The 14,603-nt window shown below is 33.0% G+C and overlaps 1 protein-coding gene across 3 annotated transcripts; it reads left to right on the top strand.

Annotated features, from left to right (window-relative positions):
• Nucleotides 1–1,460: 1,460 nt before the first annotated feature.
• On the top strand, nt 1,461–6,697 carry LOC125876204 (glucose-1-phosphate adenylyltransferase large subunit 2, chloroplastic/amyloplastic). 3 transcript variants are annotated; one of them, XM_049557324.1, is made up of 15 exons: nt 1,461–1,630; nt 2,012–2,225; nt 2,306–2,431; nt 2,750–2,923; nt 3,182–3,274; nt 3,351–3,434; nt 3,523–3,578; nt 4,230–4,323; nt 4,477–4,662; nt 4,768–4,848; nt 5,072–5,158; nt 5,248–5,352; nt 5,739–5,845; nt 6,067–6,127; nt 6,206–6,697. In XM_049557324.1, exons 2-15 carry the CDS (start codon nt 2,016–2,018, stop codon nt 6,305–6,307), a joined length of 1,566 nt encoding a protein of 521 aa, XP_049413281.1. In that variant the 5' UTR covers nt 1,461–1,630; nt 2,012–2,015; the 3' UTR covers nt 6,308–6,697. The 3 variants fall into 3 exon arrangements, with proteins under 3 accessions (XP_049413281.1, XP_049413279.1, XP_049413280.1); XM_049557322.1 differs by having other exon boundaries at nt 6,067–6,697; XM_049557323.1 differs by having other exon boundaries at nt 1,966–2,225; nt 6,067–6,697.
• The last annotated feature ends 7,906 nt before the right edge of the window (nt 6,698–14,603 follow it).

Genomic DNA, 14,603 nt, shown 5'->3' with positions numbered 1-14,603 from the left:
ATAGGGGCCTTCACCCCGAAGACTTATTTTAAAGTAGAGATATACTTGTTTTTTTTTTAGTTTATGGCTGGTATTACGCTGATAGCATAATTATCCAACAAGGGTCGATTTAGGGTCAAGTGTGGCATCAGTTACCCGGTTCATCTCTAAGTTGGGGTGTGACATCTTCTCCCCATTTTAAAGATTGTTAACTATGCACTTTATTTTGATTCTTCGATTTTTCATTCTTTATTAAAAAAAAAAACTAAATCTACTAATTGAACCACTCCGAGCAAACATCACCACCTATTAGGCTTATTAAAAATGATAAATTCGATAGAATCCATTTGAGTCCTCTCAATTTTTCTCTATCGTCGATTTTGAAATGATTTATCAACATCAATTTATTTTTCACAAACATCTCTACAATCACCCCACTAAGAAACTCATGCTTGATACTCCATTCGTTCGAATTTATTTGACAAATTTTGACTTGGCACACTTATTAAGAAATCAATAATTGGTATATTGAGTTTACTATTTTATCTCTATTAATTAATAGGATCTCAAACATATTTACTCGCTACATTTTTCAAAGATATTAACTCAATGTTAACAAATTGAGGATATAATAGGAAAAAAATTGTCCTTTCTTGATTTGTCAAAAATGATAAGGAAAAATATAAATCAAACTAGAAAATATTTGACAAGTAGAATCGAATAGAGTGAGTAGTTTTTTTCACTATCTATATTAGACTTAATTCTCTTAGTTTATTATAAGAAGGAAAAGAAATTTTGATCTCACCGAAGGAGTCGAGGATGGCAGGTGACTGGGAAGAAAAAGAAAGGACAAAGGGTTAGGTGGGTGGGTGGATGGGTTTGTTGCGGGTGGGGGGGTATTTTCTTTTTTATTTTTTTTGTCGATTAATCTTTTGGATTTTTCATTTTTCAAAATTGAAAATTCATATTTTATAGTTAGATTGGGCTCATGTGGCACATATCATTATTCGTTACTTTTACAAGACAACATCACACACAACACTTTTAAAGCTAGTAGTCATTGTGTTCAATAGATACATATTCGTTAATTTTAGAGTGTCTAATAGGTAGTAATCTAGTTGAGGTGTCTAAGCGAATTCATATAATCATCTCATATTTTTCAAATACAAATATTGACCCACAAACTTATATTTTATAAAAGAAATAGTCTACTATTTTATATCTATATAATTTTTAAGGAAAATACCAAAATAGTGATTAAATTTTCACAAAATATTCACATGATATAATTACTAACAATTTAAAAAATTAAAATTGCATATCCACTTCAATTTTATCTTTGATCTCACCTGATCAAACGGCACTATTTCTGGTGATTCAACAAAAAGAATAGTGCACAAATATTTAATATTTGCTGTTATTTTTATTGTGTTTCTCCTACTTTTAAGTAACACGTGGAGAGTGTTAAATGTTTGATTCACGTTAATATGCTGGACTCTGTAAATCTCAAGAGAGTCCACAGACTTTACAACCCCACTGTGTTGTGTATGAACACACTCTAACCTAGTAATAAATTTATTTGTAAGTACCAAAAACTTTCTGCAGAAAACTTTTTGAGGAAAAGTTGGGTGTTTGAAAAAGCTTAATTCAGGTACTGAGAAAGCTGTTTATTTTTTTATTATATATATAGAAAAATGTTAGTAGTATATAGTATAGATTCTGAAAAAGTTGTATGATTTGAGTGTTTTCTGATCTAGTTTAATAAAAAAGGGTTTTGGGTAACGTAAATTATTTGATTTTGTTCTGTTGGAATCTATGTATTGATATTTTGGGGTTGCAAGTGTGATATTGAATTTTGTTCTGTTGGAATCTATGAATTGATATTTTGGTACAGGAATCTGGTGCCGTGTAAAATAGTAACCTTTTTGTTAATTGTTTTTGGTACTTCCTGTGTAAAGTTGGAATCTTTTGTTTTTTGTTTTTTAGAATTAATGTACTTGTTTATGTCGTGGGTGACGTGAATAATTGGTAGAGCAATGGATGCGTTGTGTGCTAGTATGAAGGGCACTGCACAATTAGTGGCAATTTGCAACCAAGAGAGTGCATTTTGGGGAGAGAAGATTAGTGGAAGAAGATTGATAAACAAGGGTTTTGGGGTCCGGTCGTGCAAGAGCTTTACAACTCAACAAAGGGGTAGAAATGTTACGTCTGCTGTTCTCACCCGTGATATAAACAAAGAGATGCTGGTAAGTAGAGGAAATTACGTGATAAAGTAAAGTGAATGATCAAGAACAAGATTAATTTGTATTATTCATATTAGTTTCAGCCATTTGAAGAATCAATGTTTGAGGAACAACCAACTGCGGACCCAAAAGCTGTTGCCTCTGTCATTCTAGGTGGTGGTGTTGGAACTCGTCTTTTTCCTCTTACCAGCAGAAGAGCTAAACCAGCTGTAAGAGTTACAACACACACACACACACACACACACACACACACACACATATATATATATATATCTTCTCTTTTATCTTGGTTGTTACTCCATTATGTGTCTTTTGAGGTTGACAACATGTCCAATTCATACCAACTTCAGTCTTAAAAATTGTAGTGGTTCTTAAATCCAATTCAGCTAGATTTTTGACGACTAAAGAAAGGACTAGTTAAGCTAAGTGTGGATTCCCTTCTCTGTTCTCACTGCAACTAAGCCTTAAGAATGTATTCTCTTATCAGTTTTCATTCAAATTCTGTGACTATTGGCTTTGTTCTTCAGGTTCCAATTGGTGGTTGTTACCGGCTAATTGATGTACCAATGAGTAACTGCATTAACAGTGGCATACGGAAAATTTTCATCTTAACACAGTTCAATTCCTTTTCCCTCAATCGTCACCTTGCCCGCACGTATAATTTTGGAAATGGAGTGGGTTTTGGAGATGGATTTGTGGAGGTAAGATCATTTTGGCTACTTGAAGTTTTTAGTTTGAGCTCTTTTAAGCTACTTATATTTTGACATAGAAGTTTAATCATATCTTTTTAAGAAAACACTTCTATGAGATGCTTGGTGACTGTCTATATTGTAAAAGCTTTGTTAATTTCCTCCCCTCTGGCTCCTTGGATCCTGGGGGAGGTAGATTGAAAAACCTAAAATGGGGAAGATAACTGAAATGTGTCCTCGACAGATAAAAAAAGTTTTTCTCAAATGCAGGTTTTAGCTGCAACCCAGACTCCAGGTGATGCAGGAAAAATGTGGTTCCAAGGCACTGCTGATGCTGTGCGGCAATTTATATGGGTATTTGAGGTATGCAAATAAGATCGGTCATTGATAAAGCTCCCTTGGAAAAATGCTGACCGTTATAAAAAAAATAATGACATAGAATCAGAAGAACAAGAATGTCGAGCACATAATAATTTTGTCTGGTGACCATCTTTACCGAATGAACTACATGGACTTTGTTCAGGTATATGAGCAACTTATGACAACAATTGCTTCCTACGCCAACCCTGTGTTCATATACTTTGCCTAATGAATAATATTTGTGCTTGCAGAAGCATATTGACACGAATGCTGATATTACAGTTTCATGTGTTCCAATGGACGATGGGTATGAGATTGATCTTTCTTTTAACTTGATAGCTTATTTAATGTGAAGCCAAACACTATTTGCATTGCTTTCTATCTCCCTGAACTCTTTGAAAGGTTCTTCTTAGTGTTGTTCAGAGTGGCAAATGATGACCACAGTTGTTTCGAATATGAAGACATATTCAAAATTGAAGTGGCACTTTGTATCTGACATATCAATCTACAGATATAATTGCAAAAGGCCCTATTTCATCATGATTTGTATTAATCCTCAATATGATTTTGGCTTTCAGACCAGGAAATAGAATAAGAGAGAAAATTAGAACTGTAGAAAGCTTGAAATTTTAACTATTTAACTGGACCTGGTATCTTTTTAATCACCATCATCATGGATAGATAGTAATAATGTAGATACATTTTCCCATCTTGCATCCTCATTAACTTCTAAGCACCAGCACTGATTAATATCCACTGAAAGATCTGGAAGCATACAGAGTTTACACTTACCAGTTTCCCTTAAGTCTATTTCTGTTATCTGCTTCTAGATTTCAGTCATGTTGTCTATTTAGAATGCACTATAAGAGCTAACAAACATTTTAAGCTCTATCAAGGAGTTAATCAAGACCTTTCTCTTTCTCTGTCTTTTATCCTCTTCCATCCTCTCTTTTGGCAGTCGAGCTTCAGATTTTGGATTGATGAAAATAGATGAAACAGGACGTATCATCCAATTTGCTGAGAAACCCAAAGGCCCTGCTTTGAAGGCAATGGTACATACATTTGGGCTTCCACAGCTGGAATTTTGTAAATTCTTTTTAAATTGGAGTTAGCTATTAACTAATTATCCCCTTACAGCCCCTCTTGCTTTCACATTGTCTCTTCTCCTACATAACTTGCTTTGTATGTCTAATATTATATTGCAGCAAGTTGACACATCTATCCTCGGACTATCTGAGCAAGAGGCGTCCAATTTTCCTTACATTGCATCCATGGGTGTTTATGTATTCAAAACTGATGTTTTACTAAAACTTCTCAAGTCAGCATACCCTTCATGCAATGATTTTGGCTCTGAAATCATCCCTTCTGCTGTGAAGGATCACAATGTCCAGGTAATAGCTGGTGGTAACTTTTTCAATTGCAACTTCTAACCTTTTGAAGTTCACAAATTTTGCTGTTCATTGTATACTTAGATTTTGACTGATTGATTTTATTAGGCATATTTGTTTAATGATTACTGGGAGGATATTGGAACAGTGAAGTCTTTCTTTGATGCCAACTTGGCCCTCACAAAGCAGGTGAGCACCTTAATGTTTACTACCATCTAACTACTTCTACTATTACTCAAAGTAAGAGCTAGACGGTCGATACAAGGACTCTGAAATATGTAGCAGTATTTTAAGTAATCCTCAGCGAATTTGATAGTTATTTTTTTTGTTTACCATAATCTCCACCTTCAGTTATTGATTAATAACTTGTTACTAAATTGCATTTTTCCTCTTTTTTCCCTGTTTAATGTAGCCTCCAAAGTTTGACTTCAATGACCCGAAGACCCCGTTCTACACTTCTGCTAGGTTCTTACCTCCTACAAAAGTTGACAAAAGCAGGGTATGCAAGTTAACATAAATACTTGTAGTAAAAATTTCCAGGATTGCAGGGTACTATGAACTTGTCATGTTAATGCTGTTCATTGTCAGATAGTGGATGCAATAATTTCACATGGTTGCTTTCTGAGGGAATGCAACATCCAGCACTCTATAGTTGGTGTACGATCACGCTTAGACTATGGTGTTGAGTTTAAGGTATGTTTTCATATTCTCATTGAAAGCATTTCTTATCTGTTTTTAGGTGGAGAGTTCTATGAGCTAGGGCTTGGACTAAATTAAAAACGACATCCTGCATTCATCTGATGCATTCTGACAACTTAGAAACCTAGATGACAGATGTGTAAGGCACATTACAGTTACCATCTATCCTGTGAATGTGCAATCAAACTAGTTGTAGGAAGGATGATTTACAGTTTTGATTTCTTTCTGCAAATAAGCTGGTAAGATGTACTCTAGGTATGGACTTTAGCATAGTAGAGTAATGAACAACAAGCATGATCTTAGCACTCAGGTGCTTTCTTCATAAACAGCTATTTGGTGCTTACTTGTTTATAGGCTGAATGTGTCTTAACACTTCTCAGGATACCATGATGATGGGTGCAGATTATTATCAAACTGAATCTGAGATTGCTTCACTACTAGCAGAAGGAAAGGTTCCAATAGGGGTCGGGCCAAACACCAAGATACAGTAAGATTTTCTACTGAACTCATACTGACTTCTCACACTTGTTGATTGAAAATTGACCACTCAGAATTCCATTTTGAATGACCAGCTTGAAAACTTTGAGCTCTGGTCCTCTGATTGGTGTATCATTATTCATTTCAATGTAGTTTACAGTTCTTTGCCCAAACTTTAACAAGGTTACATTGAGAGGACTTTGACATGCTTTTCTTTCTATTTTCTTGAAGAAATTGCATAATTGACAAGAATGCAAAGATAGGAAAAGATGTGATTATTCTGAACAAGGAAGTAAGTATCTTTCTTTTGAAGTATGAAATCATCACGGAAGTTAATACTAGTTTAACTGATGCTTGGATGTTGTTTCAGGGTGTTGAAGAAGCTGATAGGTCAGCAGAAGGATTTTACATTAGGTCCGGGATTACCGTCATAATGAAGAATGCAACCATTAAAGATGGGACGGTCATATGAAAACTTGCTAGGTGTTCTTGCTAGTTGATCCTGGAAGGAAATAAAAAAGTAGGCTGGTATGGTCTAGTGATGATGAATGTGCTACTAAGGCTTTTCTGACATTGTTTACTTTCTACCTATGACATATTCACTTTCTTGGACTTGATGAAACACATTTCCAAGTGAACCTCAGTCCTCCATCTTTAAGTTTTCAGCTGGCAGCAGCTTGGTGAGAGGCTTTTGCTGCCTCGCTTCAGTTTCCACCATTTGCAGAGGGGGTGTGACCAAGGGTTTGCTGGAAAATGATATTGTATATATAGGTTAGATATTACTTTTTTTACTTGGTATGTTAACTATTGAACACTAAGGTGTTGTTTGGTATAAAGATTAATAACGTATGGATTAGTAATGTCAGGTTTATTTTTTATCAAGAGAATGGTTCATTGATTCTCATTTAATCTTGTGTTTGGATTGAAATTTTACAAAAAGCCTCTTTCTAATTATATTCTTGAATTATTATGAGATTTACTATTTTATGTAAGAGGGTCAAGCTATATAATTGTTAGATAATATTATTGTTTTTGTGGCCTTCTAATTAGCTAGGAGAAGAATAATTTCGTGATCATGCTTGCTTTTTTCTTACTTGAATTATTTGAGAGTAAATAATTGTCATCTTAATAAATTTATCACTCATAAACTGTCAATTTTCAATTTAAAAAGATAGTCCATCTACGTTTACAATTGAAAAAATTATCTATGTTTACACATAAAAAATGTAAGTTATAATTTTAATATGTATGCAATTTTATAAATTGTTCAAAATACAAATAATTAGAAAATCAAATATATATCAACAAAATAATGCATTCAATTAAGATCACAAATGTCATGTTGTGATATATTTGTTTTTTCAATTAGTAAATGTTAAACAACTCACATTTCAAATATTGTGTTGATTTGTATTGAATTTATTTTGCAACAAACAAATCTCTCTCTCTCTCTAAATAATAAAATTTGTAAGCTAATTTATTTAAATAAATTTACTAATACAAATATAAAATTTAAAATCAAGAAAAAATAAAATGATTAAAAGAATTTGTGGTTTTTTTGTTTTTACATAGATTAATTAATTTCATAGTACTAAATCATATGTATTACTGTATTACTAATACCATCAAATTGAAGGTATTAATTATATATCCTTATAATGTCATGTAGGGTGTATAACATAGGCCTAAAATTTCTACCAAAAATAATATCATATATAATACATAAATTATTTTTCATAATATTTCCTGCCAAACGACCTCTAAGATACTTCTTGTTTCTTCTATTGAGGGGCTCTAACTGAAGATCATCTCATAGCTATCACCGATTAATACCTGGCACAACAGGGGTATGCTCATTTTCTTGTTAAAAATAAGGTGTGCGAAAATCGAACTAATCAATAAATTGAATCGAAAAAAAAATGTTATTGATTTATTACTATTGAGTTAATGGGTTTTACTGATTTTATTAAAAAAATATTGAGTTTTGGTTCGGTTTAAATTTTTTAATACTGAGTTATTGGATAAATCGATAATTTATTAAGACTATAGTAATTTATTACTTTACCCCTATATAAATATTAAATATTAATCTTAGTACTTTATTGATTACTGTCGTTGTCCTTAAGCCTTCAATTCACACTTCAGTCTTCACAATGACTTTGAGTTCACAACTTCACATTATACAAAACATTAAAACCTAAAGTAAGAATCATATTCCTCTTAATTTCTCTTAGTGTTGCACCTGTATAGCTCTCTTCATGATGGTTATTATTGTTTCTACTTTATGAGTGCTTTTAAAAAGTTACATTATTGTCTTGTCGCATCAAATTATTAGAGAAGTCATATATTCATTTTATAAGCATTTTTATTGGTTAAATGAAAAATCGAATCGTGAAGGATCAAAACAGATAAATCGATAAAAAATCTTATTTATTTGGTTATAAGTTTAGCGTATATAAAAATTGAGAATTGACAATACATAAAATATGTCACTGCCCAAGATAGCCCTTAGGCATAACATGGCGTATAAGACCCCGTGAGGCCCCATATAAGTCACTTAGCATTCATCATACAAAATAATAGAATAAAATGATTTACAAGACAGGTTCAACATATAAAAGCTTTATATAGAAAAGCGAAAATCTAAACATCGCATCAAAGCCATCTAGTACAAAAAATTGACCGGGGTATAGCCCGTACATCAAGTTTAAAACCTGAAAGTAAAAACCAAAAAGGCAAATCAAGTTCGGTCCTCGGAATATGAGGACTCACTAATCTTCAATCTTCTATGTGAAATTCCTAGCCACAGAAGTGTGAATTTGTAAGGTCGGGTCCTACATTTGGGGAAATGTAGGCAAGAATATGCGCTAGTACAAACATGTATCAAGTATGATAGTCATGCATAAAACGTTTGAAAACATGCTTAAAAGGGGATATCTTCATGATATGCAATGACCAAGCTAAAACATGATATAAAAAGGCTAGAAGACACAAGTCGTAAAATATGGTCAATACAATTAGACATTATCTTAAAACACATGTGAGATACTTCTTGAAGTAACCTTAGTTTATTATTGTAGGAAATTTACCTTTAACCGACATATAAGACCATGTGAGCTATCAACACGGAATCCGGTGTCTACCCCACACCGAAAAAGGGTGTCCTACTTGCCAAGGTACGACCATGAACTTCTAGCTTATGTGGATCCACTAGCTAATGTCGATCTAAGACAATCACCCTATGGGGGCACATAGATATGGGATAAGGAGATTGCTACTAGAAATCCGGTCTCTACTAACGGGAGAGCTTCCATCCAAATATCCTCTCGGTGCTAAGCGTAAATCCCACGGAATAGTCATTTTCTTAACTTGTCTTTATTATCCATGGAAGGGAACGTACGTCATCTAGTCAATCCAAGCTAAGTCATATGTCATCCATGGAAAGGTACAATTAAGTAACTAATTCAAGCTAAGTTTCTTTAGGATAGCTTCTTGACTTTGATTCATTTTAGGTGAGAAGACCTTTCAACCTTAAAATCTTTTATGTGAGAAAACCTTTCACATTCATGCATGAGGTAGTTATGTGAGCAATCATTTCACAACAATTAACCACAACAACAACATATATGTTTTTACTCTCAAAGCAATCTACGTCATATCTCATCAATTCCATAATTCACCTTTCATAGTTCAAAACTCACTTTCAATCATCAATAACTAGAAAACATGGGTTAAGCATGAGTTCATGGGGATTTATCTTAAAATCATGAGATTATATCAATTCATGCATAAAATTTCATAAATCAATTAAATAAATCAACATTTAAAGGAACCCATGACATGGAAGAAAATTCGTAACTTAATAGGGGAATTCTAATTTTGTAAATTGGAGAATTTAGGAACTTCATGGAGGAAAGGGCTCCATGGATGAAAATTATCATACATCAATGCCAAAAGCTTGCCTTTAATGGTAAAATCGGAGGATTGACTTGAAACCCTAGGTTGACTCCTTTTTCTTCAAGCTTTCTAGAGAGAATTATTTTGGGGAGGAAGACTTATTCTTCTTTTAGAAAATTGAGAGAATGATTTCTATTGGGGAAATTTGGGGTCAAAAACACTTATATAGGACCTCTAGGTAAGGGTAAAACGGCATCGTGATAGGCTAGAATAATTTAAAAAAATACCCAAAAGCCCCGACTTAAAGCTGACGTAACCACCAGCCGACGGTGGCCTTCAGGAGTCGTCAAGGACCTCACGAGCCGTTGTGGCAGCCATGGTCCTTGGGAGAGGCCTCCTGCTGCCTTGCCCCTTCAGGACCACCTTAACCGGTCGTTTGCCTCTTCATGACCGGTCTAGGGGTTCGTGGGAGGAGGCTAACTTTGGGGTAGGTTCTGCCTCCCCCACACAGGCGTTACTACAACCCGTCCGCCTCCCCACGGGCCGTTAAGGCCCTCGTGGGAGGGGTCCTTGCTCAGCATGTCTTGGGGGACTTGCCACGGGCCACCACATGGACCGTGGTCCCTTTCACGGCCCGTCTAGAGCTCCGTGGAGGGTTCATGATCCAGGTGTTGATCTGTGAGTTCTTCCCCATTACCCATTTTTAGGCCTTTCTCGAATCCGAGGTGTTACAAAATCAAACCAAACCGATCAATTCATAACCCTATTAAGGACAATCAACATCATGACTAAAAAATGTTTTCCTTCTAAATACTACGAATAAAAACTTGCCTGAATCCGATAACATGTGTCAGATCATATACTTACTTGTAACGGTTGACATATTACTTGTAACGGTTGACATATTACGAATTAAATGATTAACTTTATATAAAGACATATATTATGCTCTTATTGCTTTGCCTACTTTATTTTTCATTCTTTCACAACGCTTGAGAAGTTTAAAGCTGCTTAAAGGGAATACTAACATTTAGTTTAGATTAAAGCAGATTTATTAGTCATAACTGTGGGAATTTAAGGAAAAAGTTTTAAATTTCACAGGCATTATTGTAGCGTTAAGCACAAAATGATGGATCACTAGTTAGATGAATATGTGTAGCTTCTCATCTTCAGTCGATTGTTGTTGGTTTTCACTTTGTTGTTAAAAAAATGGGAAAATTAGAAGAAAAAAATGTCTATTGAATCAAAAACAATTACCCTAAGTAACTCATTTATCAATTATTTTCTACAATGTCATTTGAACAAGTTTTCCTACAGGCAAAATACACTTCTGTAACCTTTTCTTCTTCCTCGATGAATTGGCATGCCTTTAGCCTACACTCAGAGCGTGGTTGATACTCAAAATCATTTCTAATTTTGAACGAACCCTTGATTTGGCTTATTACTATACTGAAAGCTATAATTACTATGCGTAAGCTTTTAAAAGATAAACATGCAATAACTTTGAAAAACAAACTCAATAATGTTATAGATAAAAAGTCTAAATCATAAAGATATTTGTAAAACAATAAGGCTATAAATCTATGGAATCCTTAATGTATGAAAGATAGGTGTCTGACAAGAGAAAAATATCATTTATAAACTAAATTTTTATTTAATTTTAATAGTAACATTTTTATTTTTCTTTGCAGAAAATGCCACAATTTGATAAGAAAACATCAACTAAGGAGATATACGGCAAAGGAAATACAAGTACTAATTTACAAGAAAAAATCCAACACAAATAAAGATAATAAAAAATTATATAAGAGAGGAACAAGAAGTAGTTATAAATATGGAAAAAGAATTGGGTAAATCTTTCTTGGCGTGGGGCCCACAAGCTGAAAGAGGAAAGAAATATCAAAGAAGAAAGAAATGAAAGAAAGATGGAGAACAATACTCTCTCTGTCCCATATTATATGTTATGTTGCCTCTTTAAAAAAATAGTTGGAGCACAATATATGTCATTTTATAAAATTTATGCATAAATGATCATTTTTTCCCCATTATACCCTTGATAGATTAATTAATTAATTTTGAAAATGTATTTACTTTGACTAACCTAGAAAATCTACAAGTAATTAATTTCATTGGGAAAGTATTTCATTCATTAATTAATTACTTATTCTATAAAATTTGATTTTGAAATAAAATATCAACAAACAAATTAAAAATAAAAGATGAAAAAAAATTCAAAAATAATCTTGAAAGTTGAAGCTTCAACAAATTTTATCAAGGAAGATGACATTTCAAAAAGTTCAAAGGAAAATCTAGATCAATTTGAAGTAATGGAATTTGAATATTTTGTGGTGTTGTCATGTTTGCTTTAAGAATTTATATATAAAAATATAAAAAAATATTTTACACAACATATATAAGAAAATTGAGGTGGGAAAAACTTGATTTTTAAATTTTTTTTTGGATCAATTGGTGAAAAAATTTGACTCCAAAAATAAACTCTAAAATTTAAATAGTCATCCAAATGCATTTATATTTTTGAAATCTAACATTTCATCATTTATTACAAAATTGTCATAAGCAAACATTAAATAAGGGCATAAAGATAAAATTACCTTATTTTTTATGCAAGTGCAAATGGAAAAGGTGACATATAATATGGGACGGAGGGAGTAGTAAAAAGTTTCCCTTTGCGTGGGACCCACAAATTGAAAGAAAAGAAAAAAGAAGGAATTAATTGAGAGATTTGCAATTTTCAATTGCCGAAACCAAATTGCAATAAAACAGTAACAATCAATTTTGATTGGTTGAGAGGAACATACCTTCAGCTTTAGATAGAGGCTTCCATTTCTATTTCTGGGGAGACAATTCGAATATTTTTTAAGTTCTTCTTCTATTATTTTTTAGTTATTTGATGTTGTAAATTATTCTAGTTTCTACTTTAATTAAATAGTGGAATTATTCATCCTGGATATTTTTTCTATTTTTTATAATGGAGAAGAATATTTTCGTTAGTAGTATCAATTCTATTATGGTAATTTTCTTGTGTTGGGAAAATGATGGATCTTGATATTTCTATATAATAGTAAGTATATTTCCTAAATTTCACGTATTAAATTGTATATTTAATTTTTATCTGCTTCATAGTAAGATGTTATTTTATTTATCAACAACTATCTATTGTTTATTACATATTAATATATTACTAATTATGTAATTGAGAGAGACGGAAGAAGTAATAGCGTTAATTGAAATATAGATTGATTGGTAATATTTAGTGACATCTATCTATTTTATGTTATAATTAAATTTACCTCTAGGAAATTCTAAACAATCCGAGCTTTTCCTTGTTAAGTGCCTTGACTTGTTCTTGGTCTAAAACAAACAATATAAACAACAATTAATCACTAATGGACTGTCAATTTATCCAGATTATTAACAAATCCTAACTCCAACCAAAATATAATCATCTTTCCCAAATTAGAGCTCCTTCCCACCATGGAATCACGTTAAAACTTTCCCCCAATAACGATAGCCTAGATTTCAAGACTTAAGAATCAATTCACAATGTTGGTGAGTCGAATTCTTACCTTTATCGACGAATTCTGTGGAAAAATAGGTGTTAACTACCCTAAATCACCCCTTCTCAGTCTAAGAACTCAAAGGGCAGAAAATAAAATTTTTGAGGCTATAGCTGCGCTGAAATCTGTTTCAACTCGCTATAGCGGCCCAACCTGTTTTCTATAGCGACAACTAGCCTAGCAATAGCGGTTTGCACACTCTGCTATAGCGAGACGCCTCTCGCTATAGCGGGATCGACTAAAGTTCAGAAACTTGAACTCCGAAAGAGGCAATTTTTACAATATAAACTTTTTTTTTGACGTCCCGACATATATGTTTCACGTCAAGTTCAATTTCGGAAGTTTTACTTACCCAAATTTAATTTCGAAAAGCCCTATGAATTCCTTAATGTCTTGGCTACAAGGATGTATCAACCAGACCTCAAAATTACACCTCATCTATTTTTGGATAGCCTTAGACCTCACCTAACACATATTTCATCTACGGTTGGCCTAGCTAAAAGAATTTAAGTCACTACCCAAGAAGTTTTTTATCCAAATTTTTTCCCTATTGACCTACTCAACAATTCTGCTTTATTTTTTGGGTTGACAATAATCTCCAATTGACATTCTTCACCCTTATTTCATCTTCTAGAGTTGCAATATCTCTAAGTGTCTCTTTGCTCCACTTTGCTAGTACCTCTTTCATCTTCTTGATTTTAGCCTGAAAAATTGTGAACGAGTTTCATTCAAAATCCAAATGCCAATTTTCCTATGATTTTCTTAAAGTTTTGATGTCTTGTTCAAAAATTAAAAAAAAATTGAAAGGTCTGATTATCACTTCCTCTCTTGAGCTGCATGACACATAAAGGGGCATGATCTGATCCTTATCCTTGTCTCACTAGGTGATGAACCTTATAGTAGGAAAGATATTTGCAAACTCATGAGTACAAAAAAATCTATCCAACCTCTTAAATATACATTTCCTTTCAATTCTCTCGTTCCACCATGTGAATTTGCTGCCTAAAAATCTCAACTCAATTAAAACACAACTATTAATACACTGACTAAACTCCACAACTTCATCTTGAGTAAAATCAAACCACCCTTATTTTACTTTCGTCAATCTAATAACATTAAAATCACCTCCTACTAACCAAAGTATTAAGATCCTCTCAGCTAGTGCTTCCAATTCCCTCCAGAGCTTTTATCTTTCTAATGCATCACATCTTACGTACACTGAAGTAACCATTATTTCCACATTATTCTTTATGAATTTCATGGTCAAACATTGCTTATTATCTCTAATTATCT

The sequence above is a fragment of the Solanum stenotomum genome, chromosome 9 (genome assembly GCF_019186545.1).
Source record: "Solanum stenotomum isolate F172 chromosome 9, ASM1918654v1, whole genome shotgun sequence".
Lineage (NCBI taxonomy): Eukaryota > Viridiplantae > Streptophyta > Magnoliopsida > Solanales > Solanaceae > Solanum > Solanum stenotomum.
Note: the sequence above shows the minus strand (reverse complement) of the source record. Positions and strands in the feature narration are given on the sequence as shown.

What these genes read in the sequence shown, in the direction of transcription:
- LOC125876204 (XM_049557322.1), top strand. Translation starts at nt 2,016, where the DNA reads ATGGATGCGTTGTGTGCTAGTATGAAGGGCACTGCACAATTAGTGGCA. An exon ending in TTGGAGATGGATTTGTGGAG is followed by an intron (nt 2,924 to 3,181) that starts GTAAGATCATTT and finishes TCTCAAATGCAG; the next exon opens with GTTTTAGCTGCAACCCAGAC. An exon ending in GCCCTGCTTTGAAGGCAATG is followed by an intron (nt 4,324 to 4,476) that starts GTACATACATTT and finishes ATTATATTGCAG; the next exon opens with CAAGTTGACACATCTATCCT.